The sequence below is a fragment of the Hermetia illucens genome, chromosome 1, assembly GCF_905115235.1.
Source record: "Hermetia illucens chromosome 1, iHerIll2.2.curated.20191125, whole genome shotgun sequence".
Classification (NCBI taxonomy): domain Eukaryota; kingdom Metazoa; phylum Arthropoda; class Insecta; order Diptera; family Stratiomyidae; genus Hermetia; species Hermetia illucens.
The window spans coordinates 65581613-65604641 of record NC_051849.1 but is presented as its reverse complement, the minus strand read 5'-3'; the positions used below and the strand labels follow the sequence as shown (position 1 = coordinate 65604641).

The window sequence follows — 23029 nt, the reverse complement described above, 5'->3', positions numbered from 1 at the left end:
TTTTCTAGCCGCTCTTCGTCGCGCAAACACCCACATCCTGCGGGTGTTTTGCTGCTTCTTCTGGGAAGCGACGTACGTGCTATTCCACAGCAAGGGAACCAGTACTCTGGTGCTCTTTGGGACCCTCATCCGCCTCGTACTAGAGAGTTCTCTCTGAGAGGTAATTCCCGACTAGACTTGCTAAATATTCCGAAACATAGATGTCAGCCAATGCGCTTTCAATTCGGCCCCAGCTGGCGGAATTGAACGATTTTTTGACATCCAGTGCCACTATGACACCACAACCACCAACCACTCTTTCCATCATCTCCTTCATTGTATCCAGTAGGCACATCTGACGATACGATACTGAATCTCGAGGTGGTTTATTAGAGTTGAGAAGCAGCGCCAACTTTTACTTTTTGCACTGAGCCTGATTTTCCCTGCCACCTTTACAGATCTGTTGAGAATGAAATCCAAACAAGGATTTTATTGTTACCGATCCAAGCGCATATTTTCCGTAGTTCCGCGATAGCTGAAAATATCATGCACTCTTTGTTCTGGATCACCGATTGTCTTCCGATATTTTCATGGTGAGGAAACAAAGTGGAAACAATTTCTTTCAGCAGGCGCGGACAGGTCACCTGGCGTAATCTTGGCAGCCTTTTCATTACCGCTATGTGGGCCTCACCCCCATGGTTTATATCGGCATCTTCGCACAACTGTTTGTAGCAGCTCCTTCTTGTTTTGAAAAATTGTTACTGCACCTTCTCTCGATTGTCGCTACCAGGTTTTCCAATCAGCCTCGGGGAAAACCTTTTTGCCCGGAAACATGCAGCTCGCAAACTTGATATTTCGTTGTTCCACCAATCTAAGTGACTGCCTACTGGGGAACAGGCTCCTTCTGGGCATAGTGGCAGCGCATGCTTTCATCCCCGGTTGGGAAGTCAGAATGACTTTTTCAATGGCCGTACTGATCAGGAATATATCAGGCTCAAGCGTAGCAGAGAAAGTGTCGCCCCTCAGAAGCTTTCGCTGTCCAATTCGGTAACCCACCCGGCACTCTGTCAGAGCAATATATCTATTCTAGGTTCTATCAAACTGGTTGTGGGTGCAGTGGGAGTCCTCTGATTGGACAGTCTCAGAAGTTACCTATTGTTCACGAAAATTAAGTCGTTTCATGTTGTGCGTGGCGCTTTTCTGTGTTATCCACCCTATATTTCAAGCATATCATTAAAATCACTCAATTACTAGTTTTCGAAAAGTCCGTTCAAACTAATTTTGGTTTTTAATTCGGGAATTTATTATTGTCGTTATACTTTTCGATAATTTCTTAATTATGTTTTTTTGGTATTATTCACTTACAAAGTACATATATATTTCGACACTGTCGTGTCCTTCCTACTATATTAGAAATGTCCTATAATACTATATTAGAAATGTCGAGAAAGAAAGAGAAACCTTAATGTTATCTACGCCCAGGAATTTCGAGCACTTATTTTAGAGAGAATATTTGATCTATCATCACTTACCCGGTTCTAAAGCAATCTTCGCATTCTCGAATAATAACACATAAACCCAGTATCGATTATCGCCAAACCATAGTAAAATCTGTTTACTGTATCGTCACATGTATTTTATTCAGAAACGGCTACTGCATAACCTTAGATACTAAATCCCACGCGCGCGGTTAAAGGTATAATTCTGCGTTAAGTTCAGGAGAATATGACTCTTCATCTACGAAAAAAGGGAGGAACCTCGTGAAGGACTCAATTTTGACATCGATTGCAAGAAAGCAGCCCGAAAAATCAGGAAATCTTTTGAAAAGTGAGTCTTCATTACTATTGCGAAGTTAAATAAGTGATTTTGTGGTCACTAATTTAAGAGACTTTATATCACTTGACCAAGAAGACTATTCACAGGAGATTCGCCTCCCAGCACATTCTTTGAAATTCTATGGAGACATAAAAATCTTGCACATGTTCAAACGCGACGGGAGTTGCGCGAACAAAATTCCGCGTATAAGGGCTGATGTTAGCGCCGTGTATGTGAAGCAGTACGTTGGTGCGCGCTTACGTGGTTGCAATGACATGGCTGCCAGTTGCTGCGAGTACATGACAGCATCTGTCATAATAATAGATATAGCTCTTTATGGCTTCCCACATCCCAGCGGCAACCAAAGGTAGAGCTCCAATAAAGATTTATGTCGAATTACTGCTAATGGATCTTAATGGAATCGGCGAGTTGACGATGCTTCACCATTTCTCCATGGGAAGCTTGGTGGAAACAAATATGCGCAACATTCTCGACAATAGATACATGTCTGTTCTCTTAGGAACTGAGGAACAAATAAGTAAGAGCATCCCAGATCAATCTTTCGGATGCATCCTTTTCCTGTTGGGATAAGATGAAGAAACCCACACTAGAAAACCATTAAGGCGGCATCGATACGCCAACGATTCGCAATACCTTACCCTTCTTAAGTAAATTTAGGTCTTAAAAGTTGTGCAAGCTGTTTCCTATCGGCAAATTTCATTGAACATATCCTGGTATAATTTCACGTGCTTAGTATATGTTCGATTAAATGAGGACAGGAGTTGAGAGTAGAGCTGCCGACATTACTGACAGCTGGCATTTTTGGGATTCGTGCCACAACGATATACAGCAGCAATATTTGTGGTGAACATGTCATTACTCCTTCGATTGGGAACATTCATATGGTTTCCATTGCTTCTTTTTCCGCCTAATTAGTCCTTAATAGCCGCGTGTCGCTTGGAGCTGCCAAAGGCCCCAATTACGATCGTTCTTTTTGCTTGTGAGCTTTTTGATTCACATTTCAAATAGAACGGGTTTAATGGATTTGAGGGGATTTCGAAAAACGGTGTAGGTGTGGTTTCGAACAAATAATTGTAGCCAACAAAGGAATACTCCCTTCATTGTCACTAAAATTGGCTGACGGTTTCGTCCAGGGCAGAAGTAACTCATTTCCACCCAAGAAGCAGCATGACCGAAAGTGGCAATAGGTGATAGTCGCTCCATATCTATATAATCTTAAACACGATATGAATGGGAAATGAAAATGGCAAATGAAATGCTTCATGTGTTCAAACCTAAATTAGACCGAAATGGATTTTTCCTTTCAGGATTGAGAGAGTCCTGAGTTCGCACTGATTTGATGACGAACCAGACTCTCGTTTGATCCATGGATTCTCCTTTTTTGGGTCATGAAAAAAACTCCTTAATGTGTTTTTTTAAACTATGTACCATTTCCACCTATTTACTTTTCTCCCTGCTTTGTTTCTACATTTCAACCTTCATTACTTAGAATTTCAAAATTCCGTAGAGATCAGTCATACTCACCTTAATATTTTCTAGCAACGAAATGTCTGCAGTTAGGTTGCCGCAAAAGTGCATGCATTTCAATTACTAAGATGTCGCGGATTAGGAAATTTTCTTGTGCGCTTGCATCGAAACCTGCTTTGGGCAAATTCATAGGCCAGCAGGTGAACGAGTTAATAATTAGATATAACAATAAACGCATGACCGTTTCATACTTTAATCAATACGTAGACAATTCACAATGGGGACACAGAAATGTTCCACAAGCTTCATTTCGACCCATAGCAAGGAAAGATTTCGTTCGTATTGTTAACTTTTTCCTCCAGAAAGGGAGACACTTTTTATTACCAACAATTAAGTACTGTTCAAATCACATTAACAAGGAGTTACATAACTAGGTGCTACTAGACTAATTTTAATTTCCATACAGCTCCGTCGATGTTGGAATATCGCTTACGAAATAATTTGCTGGAATGTAGTGGAATATTGCCCGCAGATACTTCAGAAGAATCTCTGAGATGGTTGACTGGATAATAGGTTGCAGCGCTTCGTTGAGCGTTTCCCAGTTTTGGTTGAAGAATGCATTCGTGCTCTCCTCTGTGAATAAATGGATGTAGCACATTATTAACAACACAAGTTCAGATTTAAATATTTGCTTGACAATGAGAGTGAATTATGAGGATCTGAACATTGCACACAACTTATTTCCCGATATTCGCTTAACTTTCCAGATACAAACTACTCACCTAATTGTTTGTTCCCATTGAACAAATTGTCGAATCGAGCCGACAATTTATCGATCTTGTATTTTGCACTTGTCGAGGTTACATTGTAGAAAGTGAAGCCACCCTTCTCATACAATCGAACTGTGGTGTACAGATCGATTTTGATATTATCTAAATTGAGAGGCAACAAAGTAAGCATGTCTAGATACAAATAATTAGAAAACGTTGATTCAGCTCACCAATTCCCAAGGTCATGTTCCCACGACCGTTCATATTGATCAGCAAAATTCTTCCCTTCAAAGCATAAGCGCCTGCGATTGTCATTTTCGGGAGGAAGATTTTTGTCTCCCAGTGATAATCCTTGGGGAATACTCTGCAAATAAGAACAAAAATAAGTTAGGTGGTATTATTCTTGACTGAAAAGTATGTTTATTATTACCGGCTTTCTACTATCTTTATCTTTTTAAATCCACCAATAACAACTTTTGAAAGTTCAACCTTAAGGTTTATGGCTTGTGTGCCACTTTGATCCACTCGTATCCTATTCACGTACAATGGGTCGAGCGGAGGTAAGCTATCCAGTCCAGGGAGACCTAGAAACCACATTCAGCCAGTCAATTTAACACGCGTATGGTATTTTCTTCACTATATCTTAATTACCATTATTTTCGTTGATGGCGTCCATAACCTTCTGTATACTTTGTGTGGAACATTTGGTAAATTCTGGATCTTTAATTTGACATGACATCATATAGGGAGCTGAAAAGAACCCAAAAGCAAATATTTGATATCAGTAATAGCTGATGAATCAGGGCCTTCAAACTTGTTAGAGTACTTTATTCAAGACCATTATGGTTCACTATAGTACGCTGTTGCAGGCATTGCGCTCGCTTGAGATTATTACCCTCATTTGACTAAGGAATTCATTCACAGTTGATTCGACTGGTATCCGTCATCCACACATGATAACAAATCCGCCTGCCGGCAAATCTTTGTCTAACTCTATTATCCAAAATAATACAGGGTGCGGCAGCATAACTTCCTTTTTTCAAAACTCAATAAACACTATTGTATGCATCGGAAAATATTTATTTATTTTTTATAATGTAGGTACATGTCTAAAGTTTTTATTTACATTGTTTTGAAGATCAAATCTGTTAGGTGACGTCCCCCATTCTCCATACATTGCGTAAACCGATTTCTGGCGTTTGTCATGACTCTTGTTAGCATAACAGGTATTATGTTGGCAATTTCTTCTTGGATGTTGGTCTTCAAATCTTGTAGGGTTCTTGGACGGTTCACATAAACACGGGATTTCAAAAAACCCCATAGAAAAAAATCACAAGGGGACAGATCGGGAGAGCGTGCCGGCCATTCAAAATCGCCTCTAATTGAGATGAGGCGCTCTGGAAAGTGTTCCCTCAAAACAGCCATCGATGCTCTTGAAGTGTGTGCTGTTGCACCGTCTTGTTGGAACCAAGTGTCCCCCAAATCCAAATTTTCCAGCCGTGGGAAAAAAAAATCCTGTAGCATGTTTACATACCGGTCCGAATTCACTGTCACTGTAACCTCATTTTCCTCAAAAAACCAGGGACCAATAATTCCAGCTGAGGAAATTGCACACCACACTGTGACTTTGGGTGAATGCAAAGGCTTTTGATACCATTTCTCGAGGGTTGGTGTCAGCCCAGTAGCGCATGTTTTGTTTGTTAACCAACCCACACAAATGAAAATGGGCTTCATCGCTAAAAAAACAATAGCACCCTCGGGAACGACATCAAGAAGAAGCTCACACGCGTTCATCCGAATTGAAATCACGTTCTGAAAGTTTCTGCACTATCGCCATCTTATAGGGATGAAAATGAAGAGCATCACGAAGATTTCTTCTCACAGAACGATCGGATAGTCCAAGGGCGGATGCGTGTTTGACGCTCTCACTGCTTCAATGTTCTCAGGTGATCTAACGGGCCGAGGGACTCCAGTTCTTCCTTTTGTCACACTTGCAGTTTGTCTGAATGTAGTGACCCATGTAACAATTAATTTGCGGTCTGGGACGGGAGCCAACGGGGCTAAATTAAAGCGATTCCGAAATGCACGCTGTGTTGCAATAACCGAACATCCGCTTGAAAAGTAAACCTCAACGGCAAAGGCACGCTCCTCACTATTCCAACGCATGATGGCGACTGAACCGTGTCGGGACAAAACTTTACAGTATCCCTCTTGAACCAGACCACTAGCGCTCCGCTAGACATCAACTAACTGAGTGGCGCGCATTTTAAAAAAGGAAGTTATGCTGCCGCACCCTGTACTTATGGCTTGGGATTCTCCACTATTTCTTAGTCATCCAATTTTCAAATAGACAAATAGAGACGTATCGTTTCTGTTGATCCCAAAACTAAGCAACTGGGGAAGTTCAGTATCCCTCCCATCTCACCGCATTGTCTAGATAAATAAGTACTTATCTTTCATGAACTATCGCTTGAGCTCGGTGCAGAATCATTAATTAACCAGACTGAACATAGAAGGCATTCGGATACTCTAATTGTAAGATACTCCATAAAATAAGTAGTTAGGAGAAATAGAGCAACTGGGGATGTCGACACAATTTATAAAGAGATGTCGATCGCATTTCAAATAATATTCACAGGATCTAAGATCCTCTCCTCCTCGAGATTACTGCGACAAAGGTTCATAGCCTAACCTACATTGTGGTTTTCTGTGTTGTCCGTCTCCATAATGAACCCCTTGCCGCAAACCGCAGAGGTATGCGTAGGAAGGTTTTACGGTTATGGGTGTTGTGATCCAACAAAAGGGACGAAAATTTGAAAAAGAAAATTGGTACGTCATACATATACATCTTAAAAAACCACTGCCAAGAATGTATAAATATGTCTTGCGACATCATTAGAAATTATCATCTCTCCAATGATATGCCGATCACAGAAATCGTCGAGGTTTTGAAGCAGAAACTTGGGGTATAATCTAATCGCATCCACAGGTCACCAAAGAGCTTTCTGGAAAGGGAAGACAATACTTTTTTCTTTCAAAACCAACTATGATGAAGAGACCCTCCAGCTGATTGAACCGAGTATACCAGCCGTCAGAACTCCACCTGCAGGACTCTTCATCAAAATCTTGCACTGTATAGTAGTATAACCTAGTGGCCAACTACAACTCCTTTTAGGGGTATACTCCGCAAAGGATCTTGGAGAAAGATGGGATGAAACTACTGTACGACCACACAATTGTCATAGATTACAGTGTTGATCACAATAGGCCTAATCTATATCTGCTTTCAAGAAAGAATAACTGATTCAACGATGCCATTGGACCGGAACACTGTTGAAAAACAGGAAGAAAAAATCCAAAACTAAAGCATCTTGGGGGATGATATCATACAGACATGGGGATCACAGAGGATTCAAACAGTCTCAATTGTGATTTCAACGACGGAATTAATCCCAAAGGATTTGCCTAAGCGCTGAAGATGCTCGATCTAAGGAAAAAAAACTGTCATCCTTGTAATTTATACTGCCTGGCCTTTAAGAGTTTCTGACAATCGGAGATGCAGTAATACATTTTCGCACCCACTTTGCGTCAAAACAAATCATCGCTATGATGCAGGCTTTTAGATGTTGCCTTTGGCCCAGGTTAGTCGCCCCTCTGTCCAGCTGGGCGGAAAAAAGAATCGTGGGTGTTTTTACTATATATATATACTCTACTAATGTCTTCGTATGCATTTTAATTATTCGATTGCCTATCATAATTACCTAGCAATTTTTATGAAAAAGAAAAACAGTAGGGAAATTCCGTTCATAAGTATTTGTTGCGTTTCCTTAACAATGAGAAATGGAATTATTTTATTAACTGAATGCATTTTATTCTTTTTCTAGGTAATTCACAATTGCACAATTATGATGAAAATGGCTCCATAAACGCACAATCTGAACAAATAACGAACGTATGGTAACTATTTTTAGGTTGTTATATGGAACATATTTCCTGGGAGCATCCCTTATTTTAAGTAAGGGAGAGGCTCATTGATTAAAATATTATTGTGAAAAAAAAAACAAAACTAAGAAAAGAAAAAATATAAATCGAACAAGAAATAATTAGAAAAATATTGCCATTGCAAAAAGTAAGTTTGTGTCGCTAATGTTAACAGATAAGAAAAGTGAGAATGAGTGATTTTAATTATGTTTCAAAGATTGATAGACCAGCAGCTTCCTCCAAACTACAATTTTTATTTTTCGATGTGGATATATATTTTGGAAGTAGCTTACCCCCTACATCAGTGCTGATGCTAAATTTTTTCATCATCAGTATTGATAAAATGGGTAAGTTGCTACCGAAATATATATCTGCATTGAAAAATAAAAATTGTAGTTTGGAGGAAGCTACTGGTCTATCAATTTTTGGCTAGACTATAAATAGCAGAAAATATCTAATCTCTTATGTTTCAAAGGTTTTGTTAATCTTTCCCCTCAACAAGACCTGAATTACGACCCTCTATTTCCTCATGTTGAACAATGTCGACCCTTCCGACGTCTTTCTCTTCAAGAAACTTCTGATCCAGTTTATTATTTTGCTGTCTTACCGCTCTACCTAGATTGAGGTCCCAAGGTGTAGCTCTTGTTCAGTATCTTCTGTACTGGGAAGATGCACCCATGGACTTTTGCCCTTTAGCAGGGTGATCTTGAGGACATACCTTCGAGGTTTTTTACGATAAACTTGTGAATGCAAGTCGATTCTGACAAGTTCATTTTAGGTTCTCGGATAGAGGTATGTTATATTAATTTCCTAACTCTGAACAAGAGAGGGCTGATGTATCCAAAGGGACCCCTCTGACATCTCCGGACCTGACTGGCACACTAGTATGCAACCGTGTATCGACAGGAGATTAGTCTGACCACTTGTCGACTCCGATCAACTCAAATGGTCTTTGGGACATCGTACAACCACATAAGTAATAATATTTGTTCTAGAAAAGTTCTGCTAAAGTTTGATTTCATACATGTATATTAATTGAGCTGCTGCAGCAAAAAAGATATTGGGTCTGACCCCGAACTTGTCAAAAAAACGTTAGCGATATTGAAGCCGGTGCTTCCACTTCTTGAAATCGTACATAGGTATTCATCTACCATCGCAAAGGTCAACTGATTTGAAATATGTCAACTGGCGGACTATAAGCCACTTCCTCAGATGTAAACTATTCCAAATGAAACTAAGTCAAAATCTTCGTGAAAAAGAGACAATTATGCTGACTCTTCAAACAAGATTCACTAACTTGATGTGACAAACTAACTTTATCAATTCCCAAATTTCTTCTTGGTACCTTCACACACCTGTGGCAAAACCTTCCACGGATCAATAATTTATCAGCATTGTTATATTAGGTTGTTGCAAGTGAAATGTCGGATATTTGAGTAAAATTTCAAAAAACTATAACTTTTATGAAAATTAATTTTATTAGTCAAAATAAGAACCAGCAGCTTCAATGCACTTCTCCCAACGAGATACAAGGGCATTTATTCCAGTTTCGTAAAAGTCTGGGTTTCTAGAGCTAAGAAATTCTTCAAAGGCACTTTTGACAGCTACTTCATTGCTGAATTGTTTCCCCGCCAAAAAGTGATCCAAATGCTTAAAAAAGTGGTAGTCGGTTGGCGACAAGTCGGGTGAATATGGTGGATGAGGAAGAGTCTCATATCGTAATTCATTTAATTTTTGGACCGTCATTCTGGAAACATGAAGTCGGGCGTTATCATGGAGCAGTATCACTCCATCTCTGTTGACCAATCTAGGCCGCTGAACACGTAATATCTCGTGCATTTCATCAAGTTGGGCACAATATTTCTCTGCATTAATTGTTTCACCACGCTCCAAAAACGAATAATGAATAATTCCAGATGCAGACGACCAAACAGTTACCATTACCTTCTTCGGGTGAAGGCTCGGTTTTCGCATGTGTTGTGGAGGCTGATCGGCATCTAGCCATTGTGCTGATCTGCGACGGTTGTCGTACAATATCCACTTTTCATCGCATGTCACTATTCTGCGCAAAAAGGGATTGTTCCTGTTGCGGTTGAATAGAGAACTGGATATTTCCATTCGCAGCGCCATGTTTTGCTCGTTGAGTTCATGCGGAACCCACTTATCAAGCTTCTTCACCTTTCCAAGCAGTTGTAAGTGCCGAGATACTGTCGAATAGTGTACGCCTATTTTCTCTGCAATGTCACGAATCGATGATCGGGGATCAGATTCCACTATCAAACGCAACTCGTCGTTGTCGATCGATGGTCCTGGGTGTCCACGAGGTTCACTTTGGAGGGTCATGTCGCCTGATCGGAATTTTTCGAACCACCGCTGTGTCGTTCGTTCGTTTGCTGCGTCAACTCCAAATGCTCTGCAAATGTTTCTGGTTGCCTCCGCTGCGTTGTGACCAAGTTTAAATTCATATAGAAAAAGTAGACGTTTCTGACTCCCTTCCATGCTTTTTTCTTTGAGTTTTACTTGGAACTTCAATGACGATTGAAACTGAAATGACTCCTTGATCGAACGAACGACTATTTATACTCAATTATCCCATACCACCAGAGTCACCTTGCGGCAGTTTTAAACATTAAAATCATAACTAACTTCACTTCATTGAAAAATCCGACATTTCATTTGCAACAACCTAAGTAATAACACTATGCTTCTAGCTCGCCACCCGATCAGGTTACTCGGTTGAGCACGCTTCTAAATCCCAAACGCCGATCTCTCCCCCGAGATTAATCGAAAGGCACCACCAGCAAAAATCGATCCTCTCTGCAACTCTTCTTTCTCTCTCTAAAAAGCTTGGCGAAGTTCAAATTCAGAAGACATTTATCAATACTTCACCAAGTGGAAACTTACGCTTTAGCCTCTGCTTTAATGTCAGATGACTCTCCTTCGAGAAAAATGATATGAAGATTTTATACTCGTACATAGGTGTATTATTGGGATTTTTTTCAGATTTTTCGCTTGAATATATCCTGAGAATGAAACTTTTTATAGTTTATGGCCTACATTTTGGGTGCTACTTCCCTCACTCCAATTGGTATTGAAAGTTACGCCAGTTGCGAAAAGTACTAATTACGCCATTTAATACCCCACATGACCATATTCTGCTAAAAACATTGTTCACCTCCTTTCTCATGTATGGGGAGCCCCTTCATAAATTCAACAAAAAATGATATAATTTATTGCATATAAACGTGAATCCCTCCCCATACCTTCCCACCAAATTTCGTAAAAATAGAGTGAACCGTTTCCGAGCAAATTGGTGTGACAAATAGATAACCAAACAATAATTGATAGTAATTTGGCTTTGTTTTACACAAAACCTTAGAAAGAAGAGAAAATGAAAACGAATCTATCTTGCCAGAGGCTACTCGATCACTTCGGAAGCGATATTTACGTAGCGACGAGTGCTTCTACCAACAGCGCAAATCAAAACTTCGTTATATCTATCTGATCACTATTTCCGCAAGGTATAGTCAACTCAAATTGGTGGTCATAATTATATTGTTGCTCAAAATCTCTATATGCGTCAACCATACCCACGCGGCACCGTTTTCGATTCCTAGCAATGTGCTCCAACTCCTTCCACATTCTTTTAAGAATATTGCATCCTCCTCCACGGTTTTACGCCACGTAGTTCTAGGGCAACGCACTCCTGGGATGGTAGGTTTCATTGTATGGCATAAACCAGAATCCAGTTGTCACCCTTCGTCAGTGTTTGACTTATCCACTGGCAGTGTCAACCACTTTCTTTGTACTACTTTGAAGAATAGTCTACCCTGCAAATAGGAAGAGTGTGATGGCCAGCGAGTTTGAGAACCTTCAATTTATTGGAGTTTATCTTCTGTCTGACTCTGTCTGCTTCTCTTTCGAAATACAGAGGGAATTTCTATAACTCGCTGAGAGAGTAAGCAGATATCATCAACGTAGTCGAAATATGATGACATAATTTTTTAAAATTCTCTACGTCTTAACCAGTAACGAGAAGAAGAAGTATCAGCAAAAAAATGCCAACTTGGTGCACTTCGCATTCGACTTCAAATTCTTCTGAGATTTGACCTCGATGCACGATGCGATTGTCCAGTTATGTCATTTTGATACTAACTACTAGTTTCTCCGGAATGCCCCTCCTGTGTAGAATATCCCAGATACACTCCTGCTTGCGCTATTGAAAGCTTTCTGGAAATCTAGAGAGAGCAGATGGGGGGAAGACTCACACCCCTCACACTGTCTAATAATGATATGAAGGGTGTTTATAAATCGATACAGGAGTATCCCGGGCGACAACCAGTCTGCTCTTTCTCAATCACGCTCTCAAGATGTTATTTGATGCATTCCAGGATGATTCTAGTCAGTATCTTCGTCGCGCTCAAAATGTGTCCATTCTTCAGAATCTTAACGATAATTTCTTTCTTCATATTCCATTTCATTGGATTGGATGGAGGCAGCAACTCCGCACAGACTGCAGGAGCTGTACGAAAAAGTTACACAGAAGGTTGTGTAATCAAGCAGGTCTTGTTGTGCTCTAGTGCGGCATAGCCAATAGCTTCATCCACACCAGAGACAGAGGTACTTTTGGGCAGTTTGTGCAGCAAGAAAGTTATCTACTGCTGGTAGACAGTCGGTTTACGAAGGTGGGTGCCATTAGATGCTCGTAGCCGCTCAGTTGAAACACAACTCCCTGTGAACGAACGGCGTCGCCAATGACGAGGCGGTGAAAGCTGCATAACGCTACATCTCTCCCATCGTTGTTTTTGGTTGTTGCTGCGTACTGCAAAATTGTGACCGTCTCTAACCTGGGCAGGAAGCTTACAGTGAAGATCCTTTCAGAAACCCAGGTCAATAAAGCGCATATTGTGGTAACGGATTGGCCTCTGCTACCACCATACTTTCCAGAAATCAGAAGCACAGGAAGAGGGAGAGTAGTACTCTTCAGAGTGCCACCATCTCATTTCACTTAGGCGCAGAATGTCCGGCTTATATGGGCACAATTCTTGCTCAAGTTTCAGACACACCACCATGGCAAGTATTCTGGGCGCATTAAATACCGTTATCTAAGAGCATGCACACAGTCCAGAAACCAATTCTAAACCGATTTTGAAACATCGTACGCCTATCCGAGGCATTTCGGTAGCAAGGTTAAGGCTCAACACAGAGAACCCAAAACGGTTCCGCATAAATTACCGGAAAATAAAGAAAAATTGAATCTGACAATCAGCATCGTACTTTCATTCAATTGTTACAGAGGATGCAACGTAGATTGATTACAATAACTCTCGTTGATCTGATTAGTTAACGGTGGTTAAAACAACGCAACAATAGTTCTGCCACTCTAAAGAGCCTTTGCTATAGTGGAATACTGTAGCATTGTCGTGTTGGCAACTTAGCATTACAAATTGATATCCATAAACAATCTTGTTTAGTCAATGGAGAAGGTGTTTTGCCTCCCAATGGGAAAGCAAGACCACACGGTACAACAGAGATCCAAAGAGAGCTCCAAAATATTAAACGGATAAATTTACCCCATCCGTCAATTTTCTAAGGTTTCGTCACTATCTACATTTATCATTTGTGAAGAGATCACAATCAACGTTAATCTTTTTTGGTGATGGCTGATAAAACGCAGGTATTCGTAAATTAAAGTTATTTTGGATGAATGTTGTGTTGTGTTGCAGTTAAACCGTAAAAATGTAAATTAACTATTCTGGTATCAAATTAAACTACCTGAGAATTGTGTCAATGATAAACGGTCCCGCATAAAAAAATTTCAAAACATATAGCATACAATCGCAACTGCCTTGTCGCGGAGTAGCATTTCCATGTCAAGAACTCTCTGAAATTTTAAGGGGGGAATTTGGCAGACAATAATGTGTATAGTTTCAACAAGAACATATATAACCTGGTCAAATATTTATAAGTGTCCAGATGGCTCAAGTGGCCAGAACGTTGGACTGTCGTAGCGGGAGGTCGCGGTACAAGTCTCGCTGGTGGCAGAGGAATTTGTTATCTTGACTGGATGTCGGATGTCAGCTGCGAATGAGTACCTGAGTCAAATCAGGCTAATAATCTCGGGCAAGCGTAATGCTGACCACATTGCCTCTTACAGTGTACTGTAATGTACCGTTGCTGCCTTGCATGAAGTGTTCTAACACTGATTCAATATGGACTGTTGCGCCAACGATTAATATTATTAAATATTTAAAAAGAAAGTCTACTATGATGGCAGGCATTGTGTTACCTACTGGACGTATGCTTTACGCCACTACATGCAATCATTTCTACCGTTGAATACTCGAAATACTGGCCATAATGGTTATTCCAAAATCAGCAACATTTAAGGGGTCTCAGAACAGGGTTGCTCGGATAATCAGATTTGTATCAAAACCCTGCATCAGAAGATTTTTCTCAGAACTATAAGCTCTAGTACCCAACCTAAACCAAACGAATGCGGTTGAATAAAAGATGCCGTGCGTTGGGAAACCCGAAATCTCAATCCATATATGTATGTGGAAACGACAGAATAAAAAATAGAATCCGTGGTAACAAATTTGACCTAAAGGTAATAAAACGGCACTGACTCATTAATGGTTGAACTGAAACTTAAAATATGCCACTCTGTAAAACCTTTGAACCTGGATGCTCTCCATATTTAGATCAACTAATAATTTCTCGGTATGGAGGGCTTCAACGATATCTGTGGCAGCATTCCATTGTAGACAATTTTCAACGGAAGTGAGCAGACTGCACAAACCAAATATCCTTAAATTCCGTACCACTACTTATTGGAAACTTAGAAACTAATTAAAATCATCTAATCGCCAAGTTCATTCGCACCCCCAATGAAGAAGATAATAGACGCTAGGTATGAATGCTCGCATTTTCAAGGCAATGTAGGGAGAACTCCCGACGAAACGGGCGAACTTTAAATTATTGTCTAAGGTTCTTTACAAAGTCATGGAATCGGGATAGATGCGTTAAAATTTAGATTCAGCATAATACACGCTTACATCAGAAGGTGCATCCTAAGAAAGCTTCCTAAATATTATGTAATCTCAAAAAAGTGCTTAAATCGAATTTCCAGAAACTATAAAAAGCTCCGGCTTTCATTATCGAATATGATGTAGTGAAAATTTCGTGCACAAGTTTTCACAACTAAAAAAGTTTCACAAAAACTTCATAGGGAGTACTTCGAGCTATTATAGTGATAATCTACGTCAAATGTGGAATTTCATCAAAAATATTAAATTCCGCGTTCATTAAAATTAGTGCAATGATAATGTCAACAGTGCAATGAATCAAAGGTCTTCCGATATTAACAAATTTTCTTCTTTGCTTTTATTAAAATAGATGACGGAACCTGAAACCAGCTCGCCCAGCTCAGTCCAACTCCAAATTTCTGATTTTCCGTATTTATGTTAAATATCTATCATATTACAAAGCCACTGCCGCATTCTGATAATTATCCACTTTATTTTATAATTTTTAAATAAATGCAATCCATTATGCTCCGCATCCAGATAGGAAATCTTCTGCAAAATATTAATTCATGGCTCTACTTTCGCTGATTGCAGTAACGAAGTAACTGCCTCCCATCTCCAATGGTATCCATTAGATACACGTATCTACTATACTGTTGTTTCCCAACCTCGCTGTAAGAGAACACGATTTTCATGTAACTTGTATTACAGCTTTTACAAGAGTAGTCATTCGCGTGTTGCTTTGCACATCCATACTCGGTTGCAACTTGGCACGTAAATGGCTTCTGCAGAAACTCGTCCATTTCTTAATTTGCGTTTGCTTTGGTAAACATTGCATTCGCTCATAAGAAAATCACGTGCATTTTACCGGTTTATGAAATTGTGGATCATATTCGTTGCCGTGCACTAATTACAATGTTTAGGCCACAATTAAATTTAAATTGTAAGACTTAAAGTGCGCTGAGAAGACATTAGTTAACATGATGAGTAAAATTATGGAACTGCTGGTCATGGTACAACTGTCATGTCCTAAACATATTTTTGTGGAGTTGCTTCCCCCATAGGTTTAGATACAAATTTTTGGATTTTTTTTTAGTTTTCTGAGAAAATTGATATTGACTCGGATCTTTTTTCTATACTTGTTCTACCAGATTTCGATAGAACCACTTATCTACTATTCTTAGGTACCCTTGACCTTCAAGCTTTGCTCTGTGTTCTATACGTACATTGTCATGCCCGAAAGACATCGGAAAACATTTAGCTAAATGGAAACAAATAAAATTAACAAATTACAGGTATTGACTATTTGCAAGTACATCTTGCCGTTTATTCGTATATGTACGTGTACACTGAAGCGGGTTCTTGCTACTAGGTAGGTTCCAAACTGGAGACGAAACATTGAAAATAAGTTCTTCCGGTATGACATGTTATACATATTAAAAAGAATATTGAAATCGTTCAGGTAAAAACTCAGAAACTTTGCGATAACATTAGAATTGCTATTGAAATATTAATATTTAGTTAATTATACCCAGAAGCGTGATCTCATCCAAATCACGCTCGTAAAATGGACCTTTCAGAGAACGAGTCGCTAATTAGTTAATGCCTTAATCTAATACAATAATAAAAGGTACGTGTACGTTCAATGCAAAACATGATTATCTCATTGTTTACTTATCGAAATTTGTTGATATAGCTTAGAAAAACTTTATGGATTAAGAATGCTGGTGAAACCCTTAAGAAACGAACATCTAGCTTTGCAGAAATGGGAATTGAAACTACTCCAATAATCCGGCGGATTATAACATTCAAATTACGGGTTGACTTATCTTGTTATTATTTCATCTCAAGGCAGTCCTCAGAGATGAAGTGAAGATTGGAATTTTATTTTTTTTGTTCTCTAGTTGTAGGTGTTCAAGCAGGCATCTGGTATTAAATATTTTCGCAGGTGCCTTAACCTACTTTCAGTATGTGTGGGACACTGCCCCAAAATGGAGGTTTATTAACTCTCCTCACAAAATATGTAAACAGTGTCCACCGATATCCCTTATTTCCCACAGCCATTTAGCTTGGAGCATTCCTGATATCATCCTATCTTGGAAAATACTAAACAATTCTTTGGGCGTTTGAGCTTCTGGGACCAAACCTCCCCACCCCTACCATACTCGAAGGAAAACAACCAACAACAGATTACCGACTTTAGTGCCTCATCTAGAAAAGAAATCCTAAATCAACTGCTGATAGCGTCGGAGTAAATCAGATCAGATGAGCATATGTACGTTGCCTAACAGTTGAAACCTGCGATCAGCTCTGCAAACAATGTGCCCCAATATAGTAGTTGCCAAAAGCCAAACACCTGTCATTATTTCAAGTAGTGAAATTAACCCATACTTCTTCTCTGAGGTTTAAGCAATCCTTTGTGCGCTTGGGTTTGAATCCCCCAATAAGCACCCTGGGCTGCTCCATTCCTGTTAGGCCCGCCCAGTATAGTTCCCTCAACCATTCTTTTTCATTTTGTAGTGCCATAACACACATGTTCGAGGGTGTGGGATTTTTATCTATTAAAACTACACCCTTACGCGTTACGGACATGGTTCTAGCCTTTTCCTCCGCCCATCGATTGCATTTACAGCCCCGCCTTCCCTGCCTCTTCCATTCTGCACTGAGTCCGCTTCACCATCTAGTTAACTGCATTCCAATTCTGCTGGCATGCAAGCATTTTTCCAATTAGAAGGTCTCCTAATGGCTCTAGAATCTTCCATGTTTTTTCGAATCTAGGGCAATGAAATTAGACATGCTCCGGGTCCCCCGAAATACCGTCACAGCTGAAACAGTTAGATAAGCTGTTCAGTTGAAACCTATAGAGATATTTGCGGTTTCCGCCACGACCCGTGAGAAACTACCTGAGATCATACTGTGTCTCACCATGCGTCCTCTGCGAAAATACCTTGATGGAGAGGATCAATCAGCACTTCTCCGTCCATTTCCACTTTTGGCGTTTTCCACATTTGGATCCGAGGACATACCGGACCCATCATAGATGCGCGTGATCTTATCGCATAAACAGCTTTGTATATAACAATTTTTAAACCACAGCACACTCTTAAGGCCTTTCTATAAACCCCGCCAATCTGTTGGGCATAGCGTGCTGTATGCAGTGCAGTAGTCCGAACGGGAACACTACAGAACTCACTACTTCAGCTGTAAGGAGCCTCCGGGTGCGTCGTGAGCCCCAACATTTAGCATCATCATCGTCAGGCCATGTTAACATTGGTCGCCTCAGTACGAACATGTTTAAAATGATGCGGTCTTGCATCTATCATCATTTCAAGGTATTTGATTGATGCTGGTTTGGAGATGATGATGTGCTTTCTGATATAAGCAATGGTTTCCTTACACCGAATCGTGAGAGGCACTGCCGCGTTTTGGCCCTTTGGTATAGCAAGAGCTGCAACTTTCAGCCACTTCTTTATAGTAGTAATTATTTCCGATGAATGCAATTCCACATCCGCGGTAAAACCTACATTAAAGGCATCGCTAGTGAGATATTAAGGGCATCATTATACTACACTAGCCTTTATCGTTTCCAAGTCTCAGAAAAGATTCCTCCCACCAACATTCTACAAATATGTCTGATCTCGACTTAACAGTCAACTTAAAGGTATATCAACCGTTGTCTCTCAGCCTACCGCAAATCTGCAGCACTTCTTCCGTCGTTACTGGGGGTATTGCAGCCACATCTAAAAACGTCTGGAGCCTATAACCATTCGCGCTCTCCTCTGATCCCTGCAGAATTTTCAGTAGAAGATCGGAACTTGTAGTTTGCAGCGATCCATGGTCTTTGAATTTCTCCATTACAATCCTGAAAGCACTTCCCCATGGGTCTATATTGTTTCAAGCGGTACCTCTCGATTTGCTGTATAGCTAGCTTCAGGTTTCAAGATTCATTGGATGTATATATTCATAATAAAATCCATTTTGATGTATGCATACATCGTCTGGTGGCCGAAACTGAACTTTGCTAACAGCAGCAAGCCTAAGTATTACTAGAGCTATGAGTCTTCTGTCGATTGCAGCAAGTTATCCTAAATCTACCCCCTATTCACTTGTAGGTAAAACGGAAAGCAGCCAAAGACGCATATAGACTCAATAACATTGGAGCATGGAAAGGCGCGGTCATGCGGTAGATATATGCCATTTCATTAGCGGCAGAAGAATGTTCGCGACAACAATGCGCACCATTCGAATCTGTTCCGACAGTCGGGCAGCATTATCAGCACTAAGCAGCAACGGCATATCAAGCCAGGTAGTGTCGAGTTGTCATCAGGTGTGTCTGAAACTTGACTGACTGAACGAAACATTCCTAATATGGGTGGCAGGGCGCTCAAACACTGCCGGTAATGAGGAGGCTTACAGACTGGCTCGCCAAGAGTTTGGTTCCACAATCATAAAGCCAAAACCAACTTTAGGCATCCAGCCATCCACTGTCTACTCTGAAGGCGGAAATTGCAAGTAACTTTGCCAGCAGTCGGAAATCATTGTAAAATACCCTGGGGCAATTTTACGGTGCCTTATGAAGTGGGACATGAAAAACTTAGTAGTGTTTCAACACGACACTGCTCCTTAAACTACCGTATGGAAAAGATTGGGTGGTGGTTTCGACAATATGCAGCTGATGTGGGGAGGAGAAAGAAACGGCTCTTCACTTCATATGCACCTGTCCGACCTCCTCAGATCTCAGACGAAGGCACCTCGGTAAGGTTTTCTTCAAAGAAGAATCTGGACACTCCCTGTCTCTGTAGAATGTTCAAAGATTCGCTAAAGCCTGTGAACGCCGTAGGCGGAAGCATTGAATAGACGATTTACGAGGATAACATGATGGGGCTAACAAAGGCCTGAATGCTCGGAGTTGCGACTCCCCTAATAAACTAAACTAAACTGACTGGGTTATTCAGTGCATCTGCGGAGAGACAGATGGATCATAAAAGTAGCCCTGAGGGAAGGGACGGATGCAACACGCACGAACATAAGCGACGACCAAATGGTGATCCCTTTCGAGACCGATATCAGCGCCTCTTTTGTTACGCAAATTCAGGACACATGCTCCAAATATTCTAATGATCGCAAAGTGGTTAATCAGATTGTTCGTGTGTTGTTGGTCAGTTAAAACCGAATTGACCTTACGCAGGCTCCGTGCTAGAACAATGTGCCACCAATGTCGAGGCGGTGGAAACTCCGGAAATGCGCCAATTGTTACACAATTATTGTTATGGTCGCCAACATTGTATTTCTCCATCACATGTCCAAACAAGGTGTTGTCAGAGTCCACCTTGGTATTCAGGTCACCAACCACGATCATAATGTCACCTTCAGGAAGTCTCTGCTGAACTGGGTGTAGTTGTTCGTGAAAGAAAGCATCCTTTTCCACTATATCGGAAGTCACTGTTGCTACATACCTCTGTACAATTGTGATGTTCCTTAACTTGGACCGGAGTCTTCCAGTCAGAAGTCTACCAAATGAAGAAACAACCGACACCGAATTCGCGTCTACTACCACTTTACTTTCCAGAGTACGAAAGCGCATTGCTGCAAGAGGGGAATACTTTCTAGAGCCCCTATCTTACTTCCCTTAGGGCCAGAATGTCTAACTTATATCGTTGGAAATTACGCTAGAGTTTGAGAAAGCGAGCATTTTGAAGACTCTCGGTACCATTGGCGAAGAATGTACCTACATTCCAGAATCATAGTCCATTTTCGAAAGTCAGAAGTCGTCGAACAACCTATTCAAATTAGCCGATTGATAGAAATATCCCTTTGCCCTGTAAACAGGGGTTTAAGAATACACTGGAAGTCTTCCCTGCTTACGATGTGCAGTTTGTTCCTTTAAGAACCTGTATATTATACAACATAACGCACGTTAAAAGGGTACCCAGTAATCAACAGCTGTAAAAAAGACTCCCATATGGCCATGTTTAGGTAAAATTAATCAACATTATTTTGGAGATATGCTTTATCTTCAGCTGCACACGTTAAGTAAAGACTGTCATTGCCAGTACGCAAAATTTTTTATCTACCATATTGCCCAACAAATTTACAAAATAATAATAATAATCCAATATCATAAACAAATCAAAGCCTGATTCCTTTATTTGGCACCAAGCTATCACCTTGGTGTTTGCTACGGACTCGAGATCAATTAAAGAAAACATACAGATTGCTTGACCCTCTTATTTACTGGCGAAAACGGTTTCCTTTGGCTTGAGATAAATTGTTGGAAAATGAAACAATTCCAACAATTGATGGTTAACAACAACAAACGTTTTTTTCCTGACCAGCATCTTGGACTGCTCCATGCTAACACTTATTGATTCGCTTCCACATCTTCCCACTGACTCAATTCACTTCTGCTACCTGCCTACGGTTATATATATATCAGTGATTCAAGACCTCTACAGATGTCAGAGCAAGGTTTGATATTCCGTCATGAACTTGGAGAACCGAAGGTCAACACCACTGAGCTTATTTTCAAGCAGGAAAAATAATAATTTCTTCGGAGGATTACCAAATGGAGAAATGGAAGAAACTTCTGGTCTTGGGTAATGGAGAACAGAACACATTGAGGAGGGGAATAGTTGGTTCCCGAAATACAATTCTTATGAAATATAAATCAAGAACGTTAGCTAAGAAAAGAAGTTTTCTATATTTCTCTAATCTCTTAACTGTGGCTTCATCTTCAACCTTCATTCAATAATATTCCTCTACCCTTTTGGACCACATTGAGCTGCTAGAATATAAATGGCCCTTAATGGAGACTTCTACGCTGAACAAATGCTTATTTTGGAGGACCTATCTGCTCTACCAAACATAAACGGTTCAGTTATCATATATTAACGTATAAATATGCCCTGCACGTCCAGGTTTATATTTAGCAGGATATGGTCATTTAAGTTATGTTAATGACGTACAGTTGAAGACAATAAACGAACAATATTAAATTTTCTATGCGCATACAGCATTTTTCCACATCTCAAACTTATTGAAGACAAATGTCAGTGAAACCAGCATCTAATATTGACAACAATATTCTTTACCATTTCAGCTATAGATATTTTTGCTCTAACCTACTATTAAAAACATTGCATGTAGCGTAATATACATCTAACTTCAACCATAATCTAAAAACTCAATCAATCAATCAAAAAGATCTGGAGCAAACACCTAATCTTGAACGAGGTTATTCCAGTTACTTGATATGTTTTCAATGATTTAAGGATGTGTCATTTTCGGGATGGTAGCTTTAGGTTTATCCTTGATTTGCAGAATTTTTAGGTTCTCCATTTGCCTCCTAGTTCATATAGTATGCATAATATCTTGTGCTTGAGAGACCATACGCAAATTTCTTGAAATATAAGGTACAATGAACACTTACGCTTTTCTGTCACATAAGGACCCGAACCACCCACAAGAGCTAAAAGACTTGTGTGAAGTATGCAGAGCAAAATGTTCTTAGAGATTTCCATCCTAATTGGGTGATGTGTTCACTTCGGCAATTAATTTAACTTTTTTAAAACTATCAACTGTCCCGGGTATCGGTAAAATCTAAATAAAATATTTAACCACAGCACCGCAAAAATTGTTTAATTTCCACCTTAATTATTCCGAAGCTATCACCATTTATCGCCACCACATAACTAAGTCAAGTACTAAGATATTCTTGACGATTATGCACTATTATTGCTCACTGAGAACCGCACAAAGCAACTATCTATTACGATATGACACCAGATAGGTTCTAACCAGCCACTTTATAAATTCACTTCAACCTCAGCTAAGTTAAAAATCAAGTAAGATTCAGTTTGTTTTCTCGTATGTGTCAATAGTGTACTGTCTGTCTGTCTGTCTGCATAAACCAGACGCCTGGGTTGGGATCAAACCATTTTCCGCCGAGCTAATTGTGTATCTATTTAG

The 23029-nt window shown here is 40.1% G+C and overlaps 2 protein-coding genes across 2 annotated transcripts in view; one reads left to right on the top strand and one right to left on the bottom strand.

Moving 5' to 3' along the window:
* Positions 1 to 23029, top strand: part of LOC119661284 (muscle-specific protein 20-like) — a 166904-nt gene that overhangs the window by 32365 nt on the left and 111510 nt on the right. The window lies entirely within an intron of this gene.
* On the bottom strand, positions 3619 to 22906 carry LOC119660851 (protein takeout-like). The gene is made up of 6 exons (XM_038070180.1): positions 22491 to 22906; positions 4704 to 4802; positions 4483 to 4636; positions 4283 to 4416; positions 4065 to 4214; positions 3619 to 3915 (listed from the first exon to the last, which is right to left on the bottom strand). The coding sequence occupies exons 1-6, from the start codon at positions 22579 to 22581 to the stop codon at positions 3734 to 3736; spliced, it is 810 nt and encodes a 269-aa protein (XP_037926108.1). The 5' UTR covers positions 22582 to 22906; the 3' UTR covers positions 3619 to 3733.

What these genes read in the sequence shown, in the direction of transcription:
- LOC119660851 (XM_038070180.1), bottom strand. Translation starts at nt 22,581, where the DNA reads ATGGAAATCTCTAAGAACATTTTGCTCTGCATACTTCACACAAGTCTT. An exon ending in TCCTTATGTGACAGAAAAGC is followed by an intron (nt 4,803 to 22,490) that starts GTAAGTGTTCAT and finishes GGTTCTTTTCAG; the next exon opens with CTCCCTATATGATGTCATGT. An exon ending in GAACATGACCTTGGGAATTG is followed by an intron (nt 4,215 to 4,282) that starts GTGAGCTGAATC and finishes CTCTCAATTTAG; the next exon opens with ATAATATCAAAATCGATCTG.